Genomic DNA, 26,032 nt, shown 5'->3' with positions numbered 1-26,032 from the left:
CAAGGACGGATGACTCATCGTGCTTTTTCCAAAGAATAATGCTAACTCCTCCTGCTATCGAACTTTCAAACATCATCTTATTTAAATTTAAACTACATATTAATAGAATTTTTTTAAAATAAAAAATGATGAAAATATTATTTAATTTTCTATCACAAAAATAAAATTAAAGACAATAATGTAATTCTATAAAACAAAATTTTTCTATTTTTTATTTAAAGCATCAAATTTTAACATCTCTAATTTAAAAAAAAATTAAAAATAAACCTATCCTGCCCTCCCACTTTATGTTCTCTCACTCTCTTCCTCTCTTATTCAATTTTAAACAAAAATATAACATTTCACCTACACTTTATGTGCGGGTATATACTAGTATAATTTAAAATTTTGATCTCTCTGCCATTTTTTTGTCTAAAATAAAGAAAATGTATAACTTATTTGAAAGTGCGGAAGCCATCTCACAATTTTTTGCTTTGCGAGAATCTGAGAATGACGATAACATGTAGTCTTATTCATACTTTGCAAAGATATTGTTTTCATGACTCAAATTTGTGACATTTTAGTCACACGGAAAGCAATATTTCGTTGCTCCAAAACTCATCCCTTGATTAAATTTGTAGTATGGAAAACAAAAATTAAAAATGAAAAAGTTGGCGAGGTTAGAACTTAGCCATAACGATACTTCATCGGCCATGCTTCTCTAAAATGTCTTACATGAATTTAAATATGCTTGTGATGATACGACATTGGCAAGAAAATAAGCTTTATGATCCTCTTTTAATTTTGATATATTCTTAATTGTGTCCGAGTATCAAGTATAAATTTAAAATTAGGAACTTTAACGAAAAGTTTCTGGTACTGTTCACTTTAACGAAAAACCACATTTTTACACTAAAAAATCAATCATGATACTATTCACTTTACGTTTTATTTTACCCTTATCGTTAAAACTCAAAGTTTTCAAACCATTTTCATTAGTATTATTTTTAAAATTTAATTAAAGGTGGACAGCAAAATTGGTATTTGCCAAGTTGGGTTCTAAACAGGCTGTACATAATGCGAAGAAACCTGATGGGCTGTCTTCAGTTTGGACTTGAGCAGTTAATAGTGGGCCTCCAATTTTTTTTTATGTGTAAATAATTTTTTAGAATGACCTAAATTTATTTTAAGAAATATGTGGTGTGACGAAAATGACTCTTATAGTTTATTTTGTAAAAATGTTAATTTGAAAACATGAGTTATAACTCACAGGTTTTGTGAAAAAAATTTTAAATTTTAAATTTTAAATAATATTTTGTGTTGTAGCTAAGGAAAATGTTGCAAGACATTTTGATGCTATCCTAACCATTTATTAAGTCTCGAATTTTTTTTTTAATTTTTAAAGTTGAAAAATAAAACAATAATATAAAGTAATAGAGGGTGCCAAATATTTTTTTACGTGTCGAAAATCTTCCGAATGTCTTAGATTAATTTTAAGAAACATATAATGCGATGAGAATGGCTCAAACTTTCGCTTATAATTAATCTTGTAAAAATTTTCAAAGTTGATTTGAAAACATAGGTTATAACTCACAATTTTTGTGAACAAAATTGAAAATTTTAGTTTTAAGAAATATTTAGTTTGGTAGCTAAGGAAAATGTTGCAAAACCTTTCAATATGATCCTACCATTTATTAGGTCCTGAAAATACTTTTTTATTGATTTTTAAATTTGAAAAATAGGAAAAATAATAATATAAAGTAATAGTATGCCCCCCAAATATTTGTTTTGTGTCGAAAATGACACACCCCGTCCCGAATGAGGGCATGCTGGCCGTCACGTGAGAGTGACGTAACCATTTACACAGTTCGGAAGCTTTAAAAATACAATTACTAAGATGAAACACCCGAGGGTGAGTCCTAGTTTTGTGAATTCTGTCAGAACACCGTTGGATTCCTCGTGGCCACCAAAGCTCTGCTATCTAGAACCTGGAGGGGCGCAAAACAAAGTTGAGTGGGTCAGTAAAACAAAGTTTTTCGAAAACATTTCATTTAACAACATTTCTAACCTCTCACTGTAAAACCTGTATACTTTCCCAGAAAATAACATAATAGCATATACCTTCAAATATCTCAAATCATCATTCTTTATCAAAACCAGAAAGTATGCCATGTCATAATGTCAAAAACAGAATATGGATGCATCAATATAATGGGAAAAAGAAAGACCTCAGAGTTAGAGAATCAGATGGCAAGCTTATGCAAGAGAACAAGGTGTTTATACCTAATGTTATGGAATTAAAGGAAGCAATTTTGGAATTAACCGTACAGGACCAACTGCAGGGTCTTCGCCCAAGGATGGGTGATCCATTGGGAAGTTGCTCGTGAGTTCCCAGAAACAAAACCGTAAGGCGTGGTAAGCCCAAAGCGAACAATATCGTGCTACAGTGGTGGAGCGGGCCCGGGAAGTGGTCCGCCCCGGGCCGGGATGTGACAGAAAATCTTTGGAATGTCCTATATTAATTTGAAGAAACATGTGGAGCGACAACAACTACTCAAATTTTTGCTTATAATTAATCTTTTAAAAAATCTCAACATCGATTTGTAAATGTGGGTTATAACTCACAGTTTTTGTGAAAAAAAAAATTGAAATTTTTGGGTTTAGGAAATACTTTGCATGAGAGCTAAGGAAAATGTTGCAAGATCTTTGGATATGATCCTACCATTTATTAGGTCCTAAACTATTATTTATTTATTTTTAGATTATAAAATTAGAAGAATAATATAAACTAAAAGTCGGCCCTAAAGTTTTTTTTTTTTTTTTATGTATCGAAAATCTTCAGAACGTCTTAGATTAATTTTAGGATGCGACAAGAACGACTCGAATTCTCACTAATAATAAATCTTGTAAAGATTATCAAAATTGATTTGAAAACGTGGGTATATAACTCACGGTTTTTGTGAAAATTTTTGAAATTTTTAATTTTAGGAAATATTTTGCATGGGAGCTAAGGGAAATATTCCAAGACCTTTGGACTCTTACCATTATTTTCTAAGGATTTTTAAAATTGAAAATAAAAAATAATATAAACTAATAGTGCAAATATTTTATTTATTTGTCGAAAATCTTCAAAATGTCCTATATTAATTTTAGGAAACATGTGGGTGCAATGAGAATGACTCGAATTTAACTTACAATGAATCTTGTAAAAATTTTCAAAATTGATTTGAAAATGTGGGCTATAACTTTCAATTTTTGGTGAAAATTTGATATTTTTAGTTTTAAGAAATATTTTGTATGGAAGCTAAGGAAAATATGGCAAGACCTTTGGATGTGATTCTACCATTTATTAGGTCCCAAAACTATTTTTTATTGATTTTTAAAATAGAAAATTAATATAAACTAATAGTGAGCCCCCCAAATATTGTTTTATATGTCGAAAATCTTTAGAATGTCCTACATTAATTTTAGGAAACATGTGGTGCAACGAGAATAACTTGAATTTTCGCTTATAATAAATTTTGTAAAAGTTTCCAATATCGGTTTTAAAATGAGGTTTATAACTCACAGTTTTCATGAAAATTTTTGAAATTTTTAGTTTTATAAAATATTTTGCATGCGAGCTAAGGAAGATGTTACAAGACATTTGGATGTGATCCAACCATATATTAGGTCCCAAAACTATTTTTATTCATTTTTAAAGGTTAAAAATAGAAAAAATAATATAAACTAATAGCAGGTCCCAACTGTTTTTTATGTGTTGAAAATCTTCGGAATTCTAATTTATTTTAGGAAACATTTGGTTCGACTAGAATGACTCGAAGTGTAGTATCCCACATCGGCGAGGTGAGGGTTGGTCCCTAGCCTTATATGTATATGCCTCTCTCTTCCTAGCATGACACATTTTGGTAGTGAGGTTCTCTTGCCCAAGAACAAATTCGTGAGGGTGTGGCCCAAAGCAGACAATATCGTGCTACGGTAGAATCGGGATGTGACAGCTTGATATCAGAGCCAGACTCACCATCCATTCGGATGTGCCGACGAGGACGTCGGTCTCCCTAAGGGGGATGGATTGTAGTATCCCACATCGGCGGGGTGAGGGTTAGTCCCTAGCCTTATATGTACATGCCCCACTCTTCCTAGCATGAAGCGTTTTTGGTAGTGAGGTTTTCTTGCCCAGGAACAAATCCGCGAAGGCATGGTCTAAAACAGACAATATTATGCTACGGCGAAGTCGAGATGTGACAACATTTCCATACCATCTTAGGTGATATGATGTGGATAGCCACATCAATTTGAATTAATTATATTTTTTTAATTTAATTCATTATTTAATAAGCCAATAATTAAGAAAAACTATTTAATTATACGATGTTTGTGATATACGAGAAGTTTTACTACTTCCTTCCCTTGGGTTTTGCAAATTTTTCATTGGGCATAAAACCATGAGTTTGGTGGGTTTTGCAAGTTTTTTAACAGAGATTCAAATGAAAGAACAAAACATGCAAAACAAGCACACCGAATCATGAAACTTTGTAAACGCAAATTTCATTAGGTATAGAAAGGCTTGAGATTTGTTGGGTTTTGCAAATTTTTCAACAGAGATTCAAATGAGAGAACAAAATTGTAGAAAATAGCACACCAAATGATGAAAATTTTCAAAACCCAGCTGGGGTGGCGGTGATAGCCGCCATTGGAGCAAAGTCGAAACGGTGGATACTTGATTGGGGGAGCAAAGAAGCATTGGGTTTTGTGGTTTCTTTAGTTGGGGAAACCCAGCTACAAATTTAAGAGAAGTAGCAACCATTCAGGAGAGGGGAATGAAGGAGAAAGACTCTTCATATACCACAATTATCATTTAATTAACTAACATTTCCTAATTATTACTTTATTAAATAATGTTGAACTAAATTTAAAAATCTGATTAATTTGAATGATGTGGATGTCCATCACCTAAGGCTGTATAGAAATATGGTACAAAAATATGATATGAATAGCATTATTCTGCACTTGTTCGATCGATGTGTCGGCACTTTGTTTTGTGGTAAAGTAAAATACATACACAAGACAATGATGAGATATCAAGAAATTTTAACATGAAACCTTGTTTTTGACGTGACAAGAGAAATATTAATACAAGATGGAGGCAGATTGTCTGCCCTACCCATCCTCTCTTATTTGTGTGGTAACGGTTAAGCCACGTCAATATTTTATATTCATATTACTTTTTATTTTATTATCTTTATTAAAAAATTAATATAAAATGTTGACGTGATTTAACTGTAATCGACAAATAAGATAAGATGAGAAGGACATGAGAAAGAGAGAGCAGACAATCTGCCTCCATACAAGATATCACTGTTATCACTGTTACACGGTGAAATTTGACATTTTCTGTAAGAGAGGGTGAAGGAGAAGGAGATTGTATTGGGAATTTGGGAGCAAGCAAAGTTAACATATGTTGACAGTTTTACAGCAGCGGGAGAATAATCATCTTTATCAGTTTGTGCGTGGTACGGCAGACTCTCTCCACAGAGAGACAGGGCACGAGCTCCTAAAAACGACGCGTTACGGGGTTCTCAGGACAGGACGTCCGTGAGACTGCGAGGTAAAGGAGGTCCTTGTTAATGCACAGGTTGGCCAAATTGTCAATGCGTGAACCACGGGTTTGCACTGTGCCATGCATGCACTCGCACACTCTACATACATACATACATACATATACATATACATATACATATACATAAAGACTTATCTTTTGTCGTATCTCCAAAATCCCGATGTTTTAATGACGAGATTAACTTAATTACAAGGGTAATCATACAACGATATATGAAAAGACTAATATATATTATTTTACAACGAACGTTTCGCTAATAATATACTTATGACATGTAAGTCCTTTTATGCTTATGATATGTAAATCCTTTCTTTTCATTAGATCGTTTGCTGTGATTTGGGTAATATATGGGATAAATCATCGTGACGATGATGTAGTACCAGAATTATGAGTGCATGCGTCAAAGAAGTACAAGATTGTTAATTTGTTTTCTTGTTATTTTGTTTGCTGGGATTGGATTTTGTTTTGTTTCTTTCTCTGTGTGATGTTTCAGTGTGTTGCGGCCATACCGGAAAATATATTTGGTTTTGACGAAACTTTTTGAGGTATTTGAATTTGAATTCGCATGGAAAACGACTTGGTTAACTTATGCATTGCATGGTGGTGGTGGCGGTGGTGGAAGAGTCGTTTTCTGTCATGCTTTTGAAAAGCATGTTGACAAATTTAATTAGGGTTTTACGTGTTATTATATTTTCTTTTAGTGGAACTCAATGTCATGGACTCATGACGATGAGCATGACATCCTTATATATATATATATATATATATATATATATATATATATATATATATATATATATAATTGAAGGGATGGCGACTATATATAGGACAAGGATTGTCTACCCTCCCACTTCTAGTGCCCCCTCGTGCTTTTCTGTTTTGTGTGGTCACAGTTAAGTCACGTAAACATTTTATATATATATTTTTTTTATAGAGATAATAAGATAAAAATAAATAGTAATATAAAATATTGACGTGACTTAATCATGACTACACAAACATAAGGGCACAGAAGGGCATCTTAAGTGGGAGGGCAGACAATCTTTGTCCCTATATATATCCCCCTCTTGTTAAAAGTACAACACCATCCAGTTTCCCAAAAAAAAAAAAAAAAGTACAACACCAGCCCAAAGAGCCCTAAGATAATGGATCCAATCCATGTACAAAGAAAGATCCATGCACATGCTAGAGAATTCTAGCAAAGTTCAAGTTAGTGGAAGAGTCTAGAATAATTGTGAGGATTCCACCAAAATACAATATTAGTGTAGATAATTTTAGCTAAGGAATGTAATGGAATTATCTAGATATCTCTAGTATGATATTTCCATGCTTCTCCAAGGTTTCATCCATGCCTATAAAAGAAGAAGGCATCCACACCATTTGTATCAACCAATCAAGAACAAGTAAGAGTCAAGAGAGAGCTAAGTAAGAAAGTCATAAGCAAGAGTAGTCTTGTAGGAGTGTGAGTGGTCTAAAGTTTGCCTCTAGCAAGTGAGTGAGTGTCATAACTTCTAAGTTGTGTCCTTGAGAGTTGTTGTGTTGTAATATTTTTGTGTGTGTAATACAAGTAATTTATTTACTTGTGTTGTCTCTCCAACATCTGTGTTAAAGTTGTGTACTCTAATTTTTTTTTTTATCAACACCTCTCCCCTTCCTTTGCATGCATATATATATAGGTTATCCTGTGCATCTGTGCATGCACGAACACAATGCGTGTGCATGCATGCATACATATATTGTTGTACGCGAAGCTTACATACATATATATTATTGTAAGTGAGAAGAAATACAATGTGCATCCTCATTTTTCCTCCCACAATGAAGGTGTAGTATTCTATAAACATTCAGATTGTTAAAATACATTATAAAAACGTATATCATCGGATTAATATATATATATATATATATATATATATATATATATATATATATATATATATGAACAATATTTGGTTACTTACAAATGATTAGGAACTTCTATTCAAAAAATTTTAAAATTGTTTGTTGTCAATTTATAAAATTTTGTGTTCATAATCAGAACCGTTCATATTATAAATCACCCTATAAATATCGCTCTGCAAAAAAATAAAAAATTAAAACTAAACTCGTTTAGTCATCAAATTGTTTAAAAACAAATGAACGGAATTGGTAAAAGCATTACTAACCGTTTATGTATTTGTTACAATAGATTCACTAAACGACCTTAGTTTTAATTTTTTTTTTCAGAGATGATCTTTACAATGTGATTCATAGTATGAACGGTTCTTATCATAAACACAAAGCTCTATGATTAAAACACTACAAATTTTGAGTAGGAGTTCCTACTCATCTTTGAGTAGCCAAATATGATTCTATATGTATTTCAAGACAAAATAAAGTGTATGTTAAATCTTATTAATGTATGTATAGGCTGTTGGTGTTATGGCGAAAATATATATAGCTAAGAGCATCTCCAATGAAGGGCTTTATATGGGGCTCTATACCGGATGGTCCAATTACAAACCAGAGTCCATCCATACCAAACTGTGAAGGCCACCAAAAGCTTTTAATTTTTCCCGTAACCTTCTATTTTTGTTTTATTTTAGGATGGTATCAAAGATACATTAGCAAAGAAGATTTTAATTGCGTAATACTCTTTAAACGAGAGATTTATCAGTGTGTCTAGCACTCGGTCCGGTACATTAAATACAATAATATAATTGATTAATTTTTTTTACAACTAATTGTATTATAACACACAGTGTAACAAACTGTATTTTAAGCATTTCTCTACTTTAAAGTTTAAACAAAGATAGGACCCCACTACACTTGATGATTTATTTGATTTCTCGATAAAAATTAGATAGTGTAAAGCCTGATTAAGCTATCATCAAAGGTAGATTTATAAAAGAAAAGTTTTGGTAATCATTAGATTTCCACGGTGATGCAAGAATCATTTCAAATCCATATGAAAAAGAGACATTATTTTATGGTCAAACGTGAATAAAAATGACTTTTTGTAACGCCAAAAAAATATCGAATATTCAAAAACCAAAAGGCCTCTCAGCCTTCTCCTACCAAAAGACGCCGCCGTATAATGTAAAAAGATTAAATTTTTAGATTAAATTTTATAAATTATATGATATGATTGTTAAAAATTAAATTATTATTTATAGAGTAGTGTTATCTATACACTTATTTTTGCTTCTCACATACCCTCAACCTATATTTGACAATCAGATCAAATGATTTAAAGAAGTTCAATAACAAAAGGTTAACAATCTTTATTTAAGTGTTGATTAGTGTACTTATTTTATATTGATGACATATCATATTTTAAAAATTTATCCGAAAATTTAATTTACCTAGCATATGTACTAGCTAGCCTCTAGGCAGCACCTAATGAAATTCTCATCGTATGAGGATCATCTCCAGATCTTCTTTGTGAAGATTTCAAGAATTCTTTAATCACAATCGTTTATCATACATCGTATGATCAGTTTTTGTCAGATACTATTTATATTTAATTTTAAATAAAAAGATTTACAATGATATTTGACCGTACAATATACGATGAACATATATGATTGAAAGATCTCAGGATCCTCACAAAGATGATCCGCATTCCTCTCATCTCCTATTCTCCTCCCATTCCCTCCCCTTTTTTCACCTTTTTCATTTAATTTTCTTTCTATAAAAATATTAATATAAAATGTTGAAACAATTTAATCGTAGCAGTTCAAATAAGAGGAGAGAGATGAAAAAAAAGAAGAAGATAATCCGACTCCTTTAAAAACGTCCCCACGCACTAAAAATCCGTGGGATCACCTTTTTCATTTAATTTTCTTTCTATAAAAATATTAATATAAAATATTGAAACAATTTAATTGTAGTAGTTCAAATAAGAGAAGAGAGATGAAAAAAAGAAGAAGATAATCCAACTCCTTTAAAATCGTCCCCACGCACTAAAAATCCGTGGGACCCCCTAACACCTTTTTTTCAGGCTTTTTCTTTCTATTTTTCTTACTTACCCTTGGTACCGGTGATCAGTGAGTAGGAGAACAAACTAAATTTTTTACAACTTTTTCACAAGTTGTTAGACTTTTGCTAAAATTCTACTTGCTCTGTAGTATTCTGTACTCTCGATGATTTTAGGGTTAAAATTTCCGGACAAGGATTGTCTGTCCTCTTTGTTTTCGTGTTCTTCTATTTTATGTGATCACGATTAAACTATGTTAACATTTTATATTATTATTTTTTATTGAGATAATAAGACAAAAATGAATAGTAACATAAAATATTGACGTAACTTAACCGTGACCACATAAACAAGAGGACATAAGAGGGTACGGGAAGCAAAATTTCCTATATAAAAGAAAAAGATAATTTGAAGTATTCTAAAAAATCCCTCAACTTTGAGGTTTGAGCTGTGAAAAGAAGATAAAAGGAAAAGCTTTACATTTTAGCTTTTGATTTTTACCATAAAGAAAGCTCCCAACTTTCACTTAGACAATGTGTAAAATAGGTAATGCAACCCTGAATTATTTTCGGAGTAAAATTCTTTGTCCTCGTGTTATTGTTTTATTTTCTCTTTTTCATCACACTTTTTATTTTGTTTTTATTTATATAAAAAATTTAAAATGAGAAGTTAGAGTGAATTAATCCTAACTATTTAAATAAAAAATGAAAAAAAAAAAAGAAATGAAAAAAAGAGAGAACCCTACACCGTACTCTCATAACTGTGTTTGTTGTTGTGTGATAATTGTAAGAATCTTTCACACAGTGACACAAGCAAAACAAAACTCCATATCCCAATAAAAACACAGCATTCTGTCTGTCACAAATTTTAACACCTCTCTCTATCTCTCCTCTCTCCCGCTCCCACTGCAAGATATCATCTTCACCTTTCTTCCTTCTCTAAGTTCACATGCTCAGAATTATCACCCACCACTTTTCTTACTGTGCATCTCTCTCTCTCTCTCTCTTTGTCCATACGTGAAATCTAAAAGGAGTAGATGGTCACTGTAATGGCCTGAAATCTGCACAACTACCATTCTTTTTTGTTTCTTCCGCTCACACCCACCACCGCCATCACCACCACCATGTAGACTCTTTTCCTCTCTCTTACTCTTCTCTCTCTCTCTCTCTCTCTCTCTGAACACAAACAAGTACATTCTTTTCCTACAACAAAGCACAGCACAATGCCAGCCCTCAATCTGCTGATGATCCTCTTGCTCACGGCTGTCTACTTCTTCACCACCGCCACTTGTTACCACCACAACCGCCACCTCCTCCACCAGCCCTTTTACCCCTTTGAGTCCTCCCCTCCAACCCAACCCCCATCCTCCTCTCCCCAATCCCAGCCCTCCTCAATTCCCAAACTACCCTTCTCTTCCTCCTCCTCAACCCCTCCCCAAAAACCTTTCTTTCCCTCCTCCTCCGGCTCTCATTCCCCACTGCCCCCTCCCTCCCCAACTTCCCTCACCTCCTTCCCCGCCAACATTTCCTCTATCCTCTTTCCCAGAACCTCCTCCTCCTCCTCCTCCTCCCACCGCCACGTCATCGCCATCGCCGTCTCTGTTTCTGTCACTGCCTTCATCATCATCGCTTCCGCCGCCGCATTTCTGTACTACCGTCGAAGCCGGCAGCTTAACCCCACCTTATCCGACGATAAGGCCTCCAGACCCGACAGTCTGCGTCTGTTCCCGCCAAACACCGCCTCCTCCGACGCGGTTCACAAGCATCGTAGTAGTACGCCCAATACCAGCAGAGAGTTCCTCTACCTCGGCACCTTAGTTAGTCCCCGAGGAACTGACGAAGAAAACGCCGCGAACACGAGCAATGCGGGCTTGACGTTCGGGGGGTCGAGCCATTCTGGCTCGCCACCGTATCAGAAACTGGGCTCGCCGGAGCTGCAGCCGCTTCCGCCACTTCCCAAGCACAATTTCAGACGGAGCTTCAAGAATTCTCAACTGGGTTCCGACGACGAAGAGGAGTTCTTTTCTCCCAGAGGATCTTCCGCGAGTCCCAAACATGGTGGCGGAAGAATAACAAGCTCCGACAGAGTGTTTAAGGCCGTCGATGGCGTGAACTTCGGAAGCAGAAGCTTCAATTCGAGAACTGCATCATACCCATGTTCGAAATCTGCTTCCCCAGCAAGTTCTGGGTCTCGCACGGTCTCGCCAGGGTTGAATTTGAGCCCCATAAGCTTGAAATCGAAGTCGCCGGACTCAGTAATCAATTTCCCAGCTCCATGGCGGCCTCCTCAGATACCGGTATCATCGTCCCCATCATTATCCTCGTCGTCCTCAAGAAAATCTGACCTTTTCGGGCTGAAGAATCACTCTCCGGAGAGAAATAAAAGTTTTGTTCCGATAAGACTTTCTCCTCCGCCTCCTCCGCCTCCACCCCCGAGGTTTTGGGAAGCTCCAGCTCCGGTTGGTCGAAATCCGAACACAGGGCCACCGGTTCTTATCGCGCCTTCCCGGCCTGCTGTGCTTCAAACTTCGGGACCCATTTTGGCGGGTGAAAGTTCAGAGAGCAATGACAGAGTGGAAAAGAATGAGGAGACTCCAACAAAGCCAAAGCTGAAACCTTTACATTGGGATAAAGTTAGGGCCAGCTCAGACCACGCCATGGTGTGGGATCGCTTGAAATCCAGCTCTTTTCAGTAAGACAAGAACAAATTTCTTGGCCTTTTTTTTTCTGTCATTTTTCGCCGCCAAAGTCGGATCCTTTAGCTTTTTGTTGCACTTGCCTTTTAGTGAATTGTGTTTTTTGTGTGTTGCAGGCTGAATGAAGAGATGATTGAGACATTGTTCATGGTAAACAATTCGGGTTTGGCGTCAAATGACAATGTCCGGCGACAGATTCTGCCCTCTGTGGATCAGGAGAACCGCGTGCTTGATCCGAAGAAGTCTCAGAACATTGCAATTTTGTTGAGGGCGCTTAATGTTACCCTTGATGAAGTCTGCGAGGCACTTTTGGAAGGTAAGTAATAATATTCGATTCTCGCTTATTGCATTTTGTCTAATTTTAACGTGTTCATTTTGAATTAGTGATGATGCATACCGCAACTCATGTTCGGAAATGAAGTTTGATAAAATGTGTTTGCATTTATATGAACTTTTGTAAATTTTGCAAGCAGGTAATTCTGATGGACTTGGGACAGAACTTCTTGAAAGTCTATTAAAGATGGCTCCGACCAAAGAGGAAGAACGGAAACTAAGAGAGTTCAAAGATGAATCGCCGTTTAAGCTTGGCCCAGCTGAGAAATTTCTGAAGGCGGTGCTCGATATACCTTTCGCGTTTAAGAGGGTGGATGCAATGCTCTACATTGCCAATTTTGATTCAGAAGTTGATTATCTCAAAAGGTCTTTTGAGACTCTGGAGGTAAATCTTATATTCTCTTTTTACTTATCATTCGAACACTAAGGGTGCAATAAGTTCTATTTTGTTGATGCGTTCTCATTCTCAAATATCTTGTTGGAGCTAGCTAATGAGCATCTACCTGTTTAAATTCAAACCTTCCTGTCCATATTGATGATGGGTAGGAAGACTTGAGGCCTCATGATCTTTGGTTCTTTATGCAAGTCAAAAGTTGAACAGTGAAAAGCATAATTTTGTTGGCTGCCTTTTCTCTGTAGTTTAAATTTTGGTGCAAAGGAACTGGTTTTGAAATATGTTCAGCTTATGACTTGTTTGGTGTAACCACCAGACTGCCTTCGTCTGCTGTTGGTCACTTTCCACTTCCGGTTGATCTGTTTTCTATTTTAATTGTAGTCCAATCAATTTTACTATTCGTGCTTGCTAATCCGAGCCTGTTAATTCTGTCTGGTGTTGTACGCTGTTCTGACTTTAAGAACTTGGTGATGGTTACAACCGTGCGGCGTGAAGCTCTCAAAAGTATGATTGGCCGGTCTGCTAGACGGGGGAATTCTGTGTCTGTTTAACATATTGTAGAAGCTGACTTTGTACAGAAAACTAAGGGAGTTCAGTTACATGTACTATATGATTGCAAAATCAGTTTTCTATCTAATTTTGTGGTGTGAACTATTGTTTTAATTATAATACTTATGCTTCTCAACTTTGCCTGACTTGTTTTGCATAAATATTACCAGCTATTTCTGACACAACTCCCTTAATACAGGCAGCTTGCGAAGAATTGAGGAACAGCAGAATGTTCCTCAAGCTTCTTGAAGCAGTGCTCAAAACTGGGAACCGCATGAATGTTGGCACTAACCGTGGCGATGCCCATGCCTTCAAGCTAGACACACTTCTCAAGCTTGTAGATGTGAAGGGAACAGATGGGAAGACTACTCTGTTACATTTTGTTGTGCAGGAAATCATCAGAGCTGAAGGTTCGCGTCTCTCTGGCATGAATCAGAATCAAACAACCGAGGATAGTCAACAATCTTCTTTCCGGGATGATGTTGAGTTTAGGAAGCTTGGCCTGCAAGTTGTTTCAGGATTGAGTGGGGAGCTCACCAGTGTAAAGAAGGCTGCTGCTATGGATTCAGATGTTCTTAGCAATGAAGTTGCGAAGATTGCTGGTGGAATTACAAAAATAGCAGAAGTAGTAAAATTAATTGAAGGAAGTGCATTGAAGGAGAGTAGCCAGAAATTCTTCGATTCCATGAGTGGGTTCTTGAACAAGGCTGGGGAAGAGATTGTAAGGATTCAAGCTCAAGAGAAAGTTGCATTCTCTATGGTAAAGGAATTAACAGAATATTTCCATGGGAACTCAGTTAGGGAAGAAGCTCATCCCTTCCGAATTTTCACGGTGGTGAGAGATTTTCTTTCTATTCTAGATCAGGTGTGCAAGGTGGTTGGAAAAGTTAATGAAAGAACTATCGTTGGGTCAGCCTGTCAGTTCCCCAGGGTTCCGAATGCAGCCCTTCCACCGGTTTTTCCAGGACTCAGTGCAAAGCAGCATGATGGTTACTCGGATGATGAAACCACAATTTCGACTTAGTGCTTGAGTTTATGTTGTGTTTATGATGTATGGATGGGATGAGCGTCTGGCTGGAGCTTTTGATGAACTGGTTACCTTTTTAGGTTCAGCGCCCTTCCTTGTACTTATATATAAAATATACACACAAGATTTTGGAATTGTTCATCTTGTGTAATATATAGGGGGAATTAGATCAGGAGATAATAAGTTGTAGTAGAACAATATTTTGGTCTGATGTATAAATTCCTTGTACTTATATATATTTTGGTCTTAAGTCTTTTCTTAGAATCTCTTTCAAAGTTTTCCTAGATCTTCCTGGGCCGAAGGGGTAGAGGAAGACTTAAAAAAACTTTGGAAGAGACTCTAAGAAAAGACTTAGAGTACTTAGATCTAACGGAGGACATGACATAGAACCGCGGGCAATGACGTTTTAGGATTCATATAGCCGATCCTATCTAGTGGGAACATGTTTTGTTGTTGTATATTTAAAGCTTCTGGTTCAGTAACTGCAGATGTCTTTTTTTTTATATTCCCAATTTTCTCTCTATTTTTATTTATTTTTAAATACAAAATGTGCAAAAATTATTTTTACAAAAAAGTGACATCACTTGACTAGGATTTTCCACTGACGCTTGCCTTCCCTCCTCCTTGCCAAGTTCACAAGGCAGCAAACTGGGAGTTCTCAGCATCCATACGTTCAATCACCCGCCGTGCTTCCTCCTCAGTAGCAGGAACTACGCTCCGAATCCGGATCCCATCTTTCATGGCTTCAGGAGGGACAGAGAACGTGAAGTAGAATTTGTTTGATACCTGTTCAAACATATAGCAGACATGAAAAGAATTAAATATGTAAGCATCCCAGATCAAAGCATTTGTAAAGCAGGAAAAAGGATTTCATTTTGTATTTCCTACGGAAAGTAATTGTCTTTCAGTTTCACACAACTGAGATGAGATTATCTGCCTGAAGATCATTTTTGACAGACTTTCAAAACCAACCCACTCGTTTTCTTTAACCTTCTCGTTAACGTAAGCTAATGTGCTCACCTCACTGGACCTAAGCTCTGGCTGTGTAACATGAGCAACGACTTCCACGTTTATCAGAGGTTCATCTGGGTTTTCAAGTTCTGTATAGAGAACACAAGACTTCAAACGGAGAAAATTTCCTACATCGACCTGCATCAGGAAAACAACCATCATTAGTGAGCCCCAAACATGTACCCGACATTTGATGAAGGTTCTGTATTCATTTTTTATGGGTAATAGGCTCAAAACAAAGAGAATTAACAATTTGAGTTGGATATAAAATTTTGATGAGTAATAGGCTCAGTTACTTACAGGTCTAACAAAATCAACATGATCAACTTCCAGAAAGTGTGGTGCTACACCAGCAAATGCATACGTTGTTGAGAAGGCAATTTCAAATGCTCTTCGCATCAAAAATCCTCCAAAGATCCGACCATGGATGTTCCTTTGCTGTGGCTGGCAAATAAAGGAGTTCTGGAGGCAAGTATCCCTTATAAGAATGCTATCTCGGTCTGCCAGTGCTGGCATGTCACAGAAAACTCGACCTTCGGCTAACAAGGCGTTGAGTCTGTCTGTGTCCTGGTTTTCTGTATCTGTTTTATGTTCTGCTCTTTTCTTTTTCCTCATTTTATTCCTCTTATCTGCTTCTTCCCAGAGCAATTTTTCTTTCTCAGTCTCCGGCAATATCTGGTTAACCGGAGCTGATTTTCCAGACTTAGAATCACGGGCTACAAAAGTGAAGTTTGCTGTAAGAGCAATGGACTCTGATGGGTATGAGGATCCTGCAAATTAAGTTTCGAATCTATGGTCAGCCCAATGGAAAAAAAAATCGAGATAATTAGCAACAAGGAACTAGAATATTTGGTTAGGTAAACTTCAGTACCCTGCAACGATTGAGTCACTTCCAGCTGAATTTCCATGGATGACTTCCCAACCCATATGACAGCGCCACCTATATTCAAATCAGTGTCGACAAGGATAGGTTTTTTCAAAACCATCTTGTCAACAGAAGCAGTCACCAGTAGCAGAGGCCTTGTTGTGCCATCTTCATTGCAGCAATGCTGGCCAGCAAGAAGTTCAAAAACTAGGGTCATTTTCAAAGAAGTAGCAACCCTCTACATGTTATGGATCCCTACGCAACAGCTAATTCAAGAAACAACCCGTTACGCAGAAGGCTAAATCGAGCTAGCCTCAACGGCCAATACATTTCGAAAAGTTAAGGCATTACAAATTTAATAATTCAGTTAGCGGATCAAGTTGAAACTCGGGTAATAGTTCCGGGACTAATGCTCTAATTTATGCAAGAACAAAAACCAAGTTACCAGCCCTTTGTTTTCCCTACCAATCCGAATTCCAAACCCTACAGAAACCAAACAAATACACACACAGCACAACTGCAGCAAGAATTGAACTACTCTTTTAACTAAAAGACTTAAAATTGATACCTTGAATGCAATGGTTCCAGCAAGAGCATCGAGATCCTCAAGCAACTTCCCCATTCTAATCCCATTCCAGGGGTTCCTGTACTGCTCTCTCAGTTTATAATCAGACGAAAACTTGTACAGAATACTGGTCCGACTCTGCGCCGGAGTCCTCGCCACCAATTCACTCTGCGGAGGCGCGTCACCCGATGCGTCCCCGTACATCCTTGATCTCGCTTCCCACAGAGCATTTGTGACAGGGGAACTGTACATTCCAGGCCATAAACTGATCGGTTTTCGAATAGAAGAGCCTGCATCGATGGGCTGCGAACTGTCGTGGGGCGAAGTCACGGTGGAAACAACCGGGATTGGCTGAGAAGGGTCGGAATTTGCGGTTGAGAAGGACCTGGTGTGAGTGAATGGCGGGGGAATAGGAAAGAAAGGTGGGATCTTGAAGGTGGGTTTTGGCTGTTGTGGTGGATTTGGTATGCGGGTAGTGGGTGATTCAGGCGGGTGTGGTGAGGAAGGATGAAGATTTGGAGTGAGAGTGAAGTAGGAGGCGAGTGATTGGAAGGATGAAGATTTGGATTTGGGGGTGAAGAGGAGGTGGGGAAGTGGTTTTCTGAGTGGTGTCATGGTGGTTCTATCTTCTACGTATGGAGAGAGAGAAAGAGTACGTCATTCACATTCTGGGTGTACTGAAGAGAAACTCAGGAGCAGCAGGAGCAGGAGGAGGAGGAGGATCTGTTCTGTTTAATGGTTGGTTGGGTTCCAGTTTTGTAGCTGAAGGAGCTATTTTCTGCTCCGATCACCGCGGAAAATGAACGTCACGGTGTTGGCGTTAGGGGATTAACTAGTCAACGTCTTGGAAAATGATTGATCCTTTTCCTGGGGATCCGAGATCTGTGATCGGTTCATTGTATATCATACAATAAAAAATATAAATAGTAATTAACGAAAATTAATCATATGATATACGATAAACGATCACGATCATAAGAATTTTTTAAAAAAATGATCATTTTCCATGTTTATCTACGAGTGATAAGGGTTACTTCTTTCAAGAACAGAGTGCTTTTACGTTTTTATTTTTAAAACAAAATATTGAAAAATTTTAAAAACTAAACGTTTTAAAACTTTTCATCAAAACATAATCAAAAACACTTTTAATTGTTTCAAAACACTTTTCACCAGTAGTGTACGAAATGTGAAATTTAGATGCAAACGCAATAAGGTGAAAATGCTGCGATAATCAACTCATCTAATGTACAAGCATTAAGAACGGTGAATTAAAACATAAACCTTTTTTTTTTTGAACAATAAAATATAAAACTTCAATGCACGCACTTTTACTTCTTGAATATAAATCCCTTGCAAGAAAATATATATTCGAGGTACGTTCATTTTGTGATTTTATTCTATTATATATATATATATATATATTTTTTTTTTGAATTCATTTAAATAATAATATTTGTGTCACTTAATATCTGCAATCTAAAAATATTTATTTTTATTTGTAAGTAAGATGTGTCAATCTCAAATCTCGTGAATAACACTAATTAACGTAATTATATTCACATGTGCAATGAGAATCATAATAGGCGTACCGGTAATTGTATAATTAGAAAGAGAAATATCGGCAGGATACAACAACCTATTGACTAATTGGGGTTTGACAAAGGAAAAAAAAACGAAGTAAAAATAACACATGGTGGATGGAGAATAAGGCCCAATCGCGGAGGTTGGAGGTGGGCTTACAAATACACCCCAAGGTCCAAAAATCCCACCCTAATATATACAAAGCTGTAGCAGCGAGCGCTTCCCGGTTATAGTTAATCTCCGTCTCTCTCTCGCGCTCTCTCAAAAGTTAAAAGCACCGGCAGCGGAACCAATAAAGGTCAGTGCTTTGATCCGCCGCGTCTTCTTCTTCATTATTTCACACCATTTTTGTTTCTTCTTCTTTTAGTCTCAGCTGTTATATCAACTACTCGTTTCGTTGTTGTTCTTTATCAGTTTACAGATTTAAGGGATTTTCTGAACTTGCCCTTTTTAGGGTTCTTGAATTTGAGCTTTTGCCTGAATAAAGGTTGAATTTGGGATGCGTATGACGATGGAAATGCAAATTAGGATAAACCCAGTAGCAGCATAAATGTGTTAAGGACCTTTTTTTGTGGAGAATTTATTGATACGTTGGGGTTAAGTCTAGCTCAGTTATTCTTCCTTTTATTTTTTAATCGAAAAAAATGGTTATCCTTTGCTTGTTTGATGAATTTACATGGCGTTGTTTCGAAGACGTATATTTTGTAATCAAAAGGATGATTCTTTAGCACCCTTTTTGGTGTAGAAATGTGTAATTCCAGAAATTAATTTAGATGAGATGCTTGTGTAGACCGGTGGACTTGATGCCCATTACGCTTCTCACGTTAGGTTATAGAGTTGTAAGTTCAATCACAGCAGAATATGTTGTTGCAGAAGGAGGTTGGAAAGGTATTCCTTAGCAAAATTGTTTGTATAATTAGGCGTATACTAGGATCCTTTGGAATATAGCCTTTTGTCCGATGATCTTTCTAATTTTTTATGGCTGTCCTTAGAGTTAGATTGGTTTAGTTAGCTATTATCAGAGCTACAATAGCAATAGGCATCAGTTGAGTGGATTTCTGCACTTCTTGAACATTTCATGCTCTACGGTCTTTGTACTTCAGTTGAAAGCTCTTCACAACTTTTGTTCTTCTCTTTAGTCTTCTTCATAGATAGTGTCCGTGTTAATGTAATTAGAGTTAATCATCTGATAGCAACAAGCTAAAATTCTTTGTTTGGATTGGATTGTGTACGAGTGCGAAGACTGTATTTACTGTGTTTTGCACTGCAATGATCGGTTGATGTATCTCTGTTCGTTTCAGTAGCTCTGCTTTTGCAATTCTTCATGATAGGTACTAGTAATTCATCATGATGGAGATTTCTTGTCTATCTGTGTTGTCTCCTTTAGTGCTTTAATTTGGTTATGATTTGAATTATCACAGGAGGTACAAGAAGTTAAGATTTAGAATAGAGAAAATGAGTGGAGGTGGAGAGAAAGGGACAGGAACCACAAAAACTCCGGCAGATTTCCTCAAGTCAATTCGTGGGCGACCGGTTGTTGTAAAACTGAATTCTGGTGTTGACTATCGAGGTATGTTTCTTTAATTCGATTTTATGTCTATCGATTTTTCTTTTCTCGCCTTTTCACGCCAGTTTGGTTGTATTCAAATCGGGGCCCAACATATTATTGTTAAAGTTTGCAAAGTTATTTTGTGTAGTAAAGATTCAAGCTGCACTGCTGCAGGGATCAGTTTATTTTGATGGCTCAATTTTCTTATGTAGGTATTCTTGCGTGTCTTGATGGGTATATGAATATAGCAATGGAACAAACCGAAGAATATGTCAATGGACAGTTAAAAAATAAGTATGGTGATGCTTTTATTCGCGGAAATAATGGTAATTATCTAAGCATTGTCTTGTTATGTTTCTCTTTAGTGTTGCCTCCATGAGAAATAATTGGATTTGTTTTGTTTGCATTTATGCAGTTCTATACATTAGCACGACGAAGAGGAATGTGGCGGATGGGGCTTAGTTGTTTTATGAAGCCATGTAGATCATCTGCTGTCATGCTTTATGCAATTATGTTGTAATGTAAGCTTACATGGGATGATGAGAAGGAAATAGAACTCGTCGAGTCGGTACATTTTTCAGTATCTATTTTGGAATGAATGAAAGAAATGATCTATTGACTGATGATTAATTGTTGTTCAGATTTAAGTCTGGCTTCTCAGGATGATGATTCTGTAAGTCTTGTTTAACGAAGATAACATCTGTCGAGCGTTTCTTCACAGAATTTCTTAGTGGCACCATTTGGTTTTGTGTTAGTCATGTGTCCTTGTGAATTTGTTGTGAGAGCTAAAAAAGCTTAAAAAATAAGTTGTGCTTTGCTAGTATATGCATAAAGTTGCAAGACTTTCATATCAAGATGAGATGGTCGGCATCCAATTGAAATATCTTGGCTTACAAGAACCGATGCAAGACGCTATTAGTCTTCGAATGCCTATTACATTTATTCAACCCCGAAGGAGAAATAAGATTCTTAATACATTTCCCTTGGTTTACTTTCTTGATACATTTTGCTGTTGAACACACAAGAGGTCATGATAAACGCGAGTGGCGACCTGAGATAGGTCCCAGAGTATCCTTTGCTGCTACCACTTTACTCACCAACAGCTTCCATTTAGCCTCGTCTTTCTTGGTCTGCTGCTGCATTTTTTCCTTCAAATGCCTGAATCCACAAGAGTAGTAGTTAAGATGCCTCTCACCGTCAAACTCGAGTTGTATTATTCACGAAAATGGAAAATATATAAAATGTAACTCCGGCAGTAACAGTATTGATCCGAGGTCATGATACAATACAACATAAAACCTCTCAAAGGGTAAGTACTGTCCAAATGCTAACCAAATATGAACTGAAATTTGAGTTTCTTACCCTGAGAATGTAGAGCAAAGAAGTGCATGTGGAGTTCTCATGCTTACCTACACAAAGGGACCTTGCACAATTCAGGCTCATTGCAAATACGAGAATGCAGTTCAAGAAGCTGCCACATGCGTTTGCAGTGAGCACATCCACCAGGAACCCGGGTTTTACAGCCGGAGAAATGACGAACTAAGGTCTCAAGCCCCTTGCAAGCAGGAAAACCACAGGCAACTTGGCTTCCTTTAAACACCTTGTCACGGGGACCTATAGTTCTACATCCATCCCTACATATGTGGAGAAGGGCTTCCATTGCCTCATACAGTTGCAAGTACACTTTTTTCTCTTCCTTTTTCTTCAACCTCTCTTCTTTCCTCTGGCACAAAAAATTGAATCCAAGATCTAAAAATTAAATGAGAGACCAAATGAATATATCATCTCAAAACCAAACATAAATGTATTATTTTGTTTCTTCCCCCTACAAATACAGAATAAGATAAGATATTTGAAAAAGGAAAGAAAAACTAGCTTACAGAATCTGCTTCAACAACGGACTCTAGCAGTTCTTGTTCAAGTGCAGGACTAACTCGCTTCATCACTTTCCAGCCTTCGGTTGATGATATGGCTTTAAAGTCCTTCACAACCATGCGCACACAAATTAAGGATAGCCGTGGTGCATCACACTTCCTTGCCAATTGAAGCACATCGACCACATTTTCTTTGGTAATCCATCCCTGCTCAAGAATGTATATACAAACTCTTTTCAATGATGGAACTGAGTAAGAGTGTGACAAAACCAACAAATGGAGAACAAATTTCTTCATCTCTTCCTTTTCATAGCTGCATAGGACACAAAAGAAAATATTTTAAGAAATTTAGCCAGATCAAGAAATTCAGATATAAAAGGAGGAGCGTACTGAACTACATAAGTCAAAAATACCAGGATGAGTAAAGAAAACGGATGAATGCGTAGACAGCTTCATAAGGTACCCCAGGAATCTTAATGTATCTCATTCCATTTCTTACTTTTGATTGCTGCAGGAATTTACCTAGCACCGGTGACGCAATTGTCTGCACATTAATAAAAAAAGGAAACTTTTTAGCCAAATCCTTACCTAGAAATTTCATTGAGGATTTGCAAAGGGATGAAATTATGGGGTTAATTCAATTAACTTACCAGAACACTAGAATGAACTGGAATACACGATTCATCCTTGGTGCAAATATAGACATCAGCACCATATGCTTCTTTAAAAAGCTTGTCCCATGTATCAATTGTTTCATTTGGGACATAGCAACTCTGTGAAAGCCTTTTGAAAAGTTTATTTTGTGTATATGCTTTACTAGGGACAGGAGGTGGTTTCGGGATATTATGGCTATAGGACGTAGAAGAGGTTGGGTCTTCCAGAACAGGTAAAATGTCGTCTGGGTTCGCTTCCTCTATATGTATATTGAAAGATCCAGAAAAGGAATCGTGAGTTGAGGATGGCCAGGGTGAGTCCGGAGTAGATGAAGCCATCGGGCTGTTGCGGTTTACCTAAAATAACTATAAACAAAAATGTATGATAGAAGATCTGCACAAAAGAATAAAACGAGCTTAAGAAACACTCTAAATAATTTTTGAATGTTCTAACACAAATTGTACATGCACTAATTACATTAAGATGGAACAGTGCACGGAATATTTCTCCTACAATGCTTATGTAACAAAAGATATTTCGGAAACATATCTATTATAGGTATGGCTTGAATGGTATCTCATGGTTGGATCATATCATGAAAATCCACTTAACAAGTAATGTCAACAACTACTGATGAAAGAATGGAAAGACTTCGATGCCCCATATAGGAAAAGAATAAACTGCATAAGCCGTCTTGACTTGTATGCCAATCACAAAATTGCTTCTGAAATGGAGGAACACATCTTCTTAGAGGTAATTCCAGTTTAGGAAACAAATCTTTCCCGCACGCCTAACTTTGAGATTAGAAATTTCTTATGTGCCAATCTCAAACCGGCGATGCAGGAATGTATATGTTCCCAAAACCAGAATTACCACTAAAACAAATAAGATGTTGGTTGAAAAAAACTTTGCGTATACCTTACATGCTCCAGTTTACAGGAAACAAGGCATCAACGAATCTAGACACAAATGTAAAAGTTTATAACTTCAACCGTCCTGGAGTGGATATATTTCTTACTCTTAAGTATGGAAACACCAATAATTAAAAAGTAAAAGTCTCCCTAAACAGAACATATCTTAGTTAGTAAGCAAAATTAAAATACATCTGATACAGAATCTAATCTTGGTCGTGCAACGGCAACACTGATTAAATTATTACGCACCAAGACACAAGAGCTTGAGGAAAGTGCCGAAAGGCAGATCCCACATGCACCAACTAAGCCTAATCAAATCTTACTTCATCACAGTTTAAAACGATCACATTTATTTATTTATTTATTTTTTTTATTTTTTGCAAAAGCTAACTAAAAGGAGGCGACCCAACTAACAAGTTCCCTACTTTGCGAGTATGGAGATGATAGTCTATCGAATGCACTCTTATCTTGCTTTGTAAAGAGACTGTTCCCCAACTCGAACCCGTGTCCTTCGGTCACAAAAAGCAACTTTTCCGTTGCAAAAGCTAACTATTACATGTGCTTAGTACTATAAAAATTCACAGGAAAAAAAAACAAACGGAGAAGAAAAATGGATTGAATGAACAAACTTTGCCAGCTAATTAACTATTCACGGCTAATTAACTGGATTGTATTAGTCCTAATGCCCTGTTTGGCAATCGAGAAAATTCAAGAAAATCTGAATCATACCTTGTATAAAAAAGCAAATCTTCTCAGAAAAATTCGATACTTGCGCCGATCTTCCCCGCAGTCTTATCACTCATGCTAGATGCACACTCAAATGCCAAACGAAGCTGAAACCAACAAAATAATCAAAATTTGTAATAAATTATCACAGAAAAAGGAATTGAAAGCAAAAATCTACAGAATAAAACGAAACTGTAAAAATTAAATCCAAAATCTACATAAAGTCACTAAAATAGACAGAAAAAGTAGGAAATAAAGAAATCACCTGAGAGGAAGAAGAGAGGTTGGATGATTGGAGGATGTGAGAAATGAGAGGCTCGAATTCAATGAATGAGTAAAGTGTTGGGAGGCGGAAAGAGATGGAGCGCACGGGATTGCAGAGGAAGAAGAAGAAATGAGTCGGTGACAGAGAGCGACGGACGTGTGTCTAAAATACGAGGGAAATCGTTGCTTGCATAAACCAAAAACCATACCCGTCCGTTATTTATTACTCACCTTTTCCTCTCTACTTTTTCTAAATATTTTTTTTATTATTTAACCCATGTTTATTTCTCAAAGGGAAATACAAACCAGCTAGATTACAACAATTACACTATGTTTGGATGAAGAAATTTAAGATTAAAATTTTCAAATGACGGAAATTGAAATGACAAGATTTTATTTTCGAGAATTTGTAAATTTTCTTGTTTGGTTAACCTAAAAGAATAATGAGATTGAATACGAAATTTGTTATTTTTAAACTCTCAATCATAGAAATTGGGAAATGACACATATTTACATGGAATTTGAACTTGGGAATTGGAGGTCCCAAATTCCAAGTTATTTTTCCACACGGAAATTCTAAATTTCTATGTTTATGAATCCAAACAAAAGAATCGGTGCATGTCAATTTATAAATTCTAATTACCAAAATTTCAAGTTTATTTTCCTGTTCCAAACATAGCGTTGTTGAATATAGTAACCTTACATATACATACATATACATATATATATATATATATAGGCTCTTTAAGAGGAGGATCTTCATTTTTTTTCAAAAAATAGGGATTAGTTATGGAACCCACTCCACATCGAACTTCAATGATTTGAACCGTTTATTTTGTAAGTTTCGATTCATAGATCATCTTTGCAAAAATTTAATTTAATCCGAAATCATTTGCCTATTTAATTATCATGATGAAATTTTAATGTTTATTAGAAAACAAAGTATTCATCAATTTTTTTGAACTCAATTAGATGCCTCAAATATTTCTAGTTTGGTTAATATTTTGCAAGCATGGTCTATGACGTACAACTTACAAAATAGATGGTTTATATCGTTAAAGTTCGATGTGGTATAAGTCCCACAACAACAAATTACCATTAAAAAAAAGAAAAAAGAAGGGAATCCCTCCCCTTAAAGTAAACCTTGACATAAAAAGTAGTGCCAAACTATGTGGTTAAACTTGGGACCTGATTCACATAGATAATTTGGTAACTACCGGCAAACGACAATCAATACAATGCAAGGAATAATATAAAAAAATCATGAAAGATAAGATTTACCAGAATGTTCACCATGAAGAAGAATTATTGCCTACTGTGTGCTGCATATTTCTGAAGAATTGTAAATTACAGATAGGATTATTGGGTATTTGGGTGTTGGATTATTAGGATTGTTTCAAAGTCAGCCAATATTCCATTTGAGTTGGACTGAATTGTATGCAAGTAAAGCTATTAAACTGAATGTAAATAGTTA

The 26,032-nt window shown here is 36.3% G+C and overlaps 4 protein-coding genes across 7 annotated transcripts; 2 read left to right on the top strand and 2 right to left on the bottom strand.

Moving 5' to 3' along the window:
- Positions 1-10,367: 10,367 nt before the first annotated feature.
- On the top strand, positions 10,368-14,791 carry LOC103451653 (formin-like protein 1). The gene is made up of 4 exons (XM_029108176.2): positions 10,368-12,248; positions 12,369-12,568; positions 12,726-12,970; positions 13,728-14,791. Exons 1-4 carry the CDS (start codon positions 10,780-10,782, stop codon positions 14,550-14,552), a joined length of 2,739 nt encoding a protein of 912 aa, XP_028964009.1. The 5' UTR covers positions 10,368-10,779; the 3' UTR covers positions 14,553-14,791.
- Positions 14,792-15,029: 238 nt separating this feature from the next.
- On the bottom strand, positions 15,030-17,891 carry LOC103446727 (acyl-coenzyme A thioesterase 2, chloroplastic-like). Its single transcript, XM_008385860.4, has 5 exons — positions 17,000-17,891; positions 16,438-16,615; positions 15,867-16,336; positions 15,576-15,704; positions 15,030-15,341 (listed from the first exon to the last, which is right to left on the bottom strand). Exons 1-5 carry the CDS (start codon positions 17,609-17,611, stop codon positions 15,189-15,191), a joined length of 1,542 nt encoding a protein of 513 aa, XP_008384082.2. The 5' UTR covers positions 17,612-17,891; the 3' UTR covers positions 15,030-15,188.
- Positions 17,892-18,734: 843 nt separating this feature from the next.
- LOC103446710 (sm-like protein LSM36B) lies at positions 18,735-20,752 on the top strand. Of its 3 annotated transcripts, XM_017322485.3 has the most exons (5): positions 18,806-18,875; positions 19,368-19,465; positions 19,999-20,147; positions 20,339-20,452; positions 20,542-20,752. In XM_017322485.3, the coding sequence occupies exons 3-5, from the start codon at positions 20,033-20,035 to the stop codon at positions 20,586-20,588; spliced, it is 276 nt and encodes a 91-aa protein (XP_017177974.1). In that variant the 5' UTR covers positions 18,806-18,875; positions 19,368-19,465; positions 19,999-20,032; the 3' UTR covers positions 20,589-20,752. The 3 variants fall into 3 exon arrangements, with proteins under 3 accessions (XP_008384068.1, XP_017177974.1, XP_070660994.1); XM_008385846.4 differs by lacking the exon at positions 19,368-19,465 and having other exon boundaries at positions 18,735-18,875; XM_070804893.1 differs by lacking the exon at positions 18,806-18,875 and having other exon boundaries at positions 19,368-19,908.
- Positions 20,753-20,951: 199 nt separating this feature from the next.
- LOC103446694 (BTB/POZ and TAZ domain-containing protein 3-like) lies at positions 20,952-24,790 on the bottom strand. 2 transcript variants are annotated; one of them, XM_008385828.4, is made up of 7 exons: positions 24,560-24,790; positions 24,298-24,401; positions 22,651-23,047; positions 22,414-22,544; positions 22,007-22,313; positions 21,536-21,849; positions 20,952-21,284 (listed from the first exon to the last, which is right to left on the bottom strand). In XM_008385828.4, exons 3-7 carry the CDS (start codon positions 22,990-22,992, stop codon positions 21,155-21,157), a joined length of 1,224 nt encoding a protein of 407 aa, XP_008384050.2. In that variant the 5' UTR covers positions 22,993-23,047; positions 24,298-24,401; positions 24,560-24,790; the 3' UTR covers positions 20,952-21,154. The 2 variants fall into 2 exon arrangements, with proteins under 2 accessions (XP_008384050.2, XP_008384056.2); XM_008385834.4 differs by having other exon boundaries at positions 22,651-23,019; positions 24,560-24,751.
- Between the last annotated feature and the right edge of the window lie 1,242 nt (positions 24,791-26,032).

Source organism: Malus domestica, chromosome 02 (genome assembly GCF_042453785.1).
Source record: "Malus domestica chromosome 02, GDT2T_hap1".
In the NCBI taxonomy this organism is placed as follows: Eukaryota; Viridiplantae; Streptophyta; class Magnoliopsida; order Rosales; family Rosaceae; genus Malus; species Malus domestica.
Note: the sequence above shows the minus strand (reverse complement) of the source record. Positions and strands in the feature narration are given on the sequence as shown.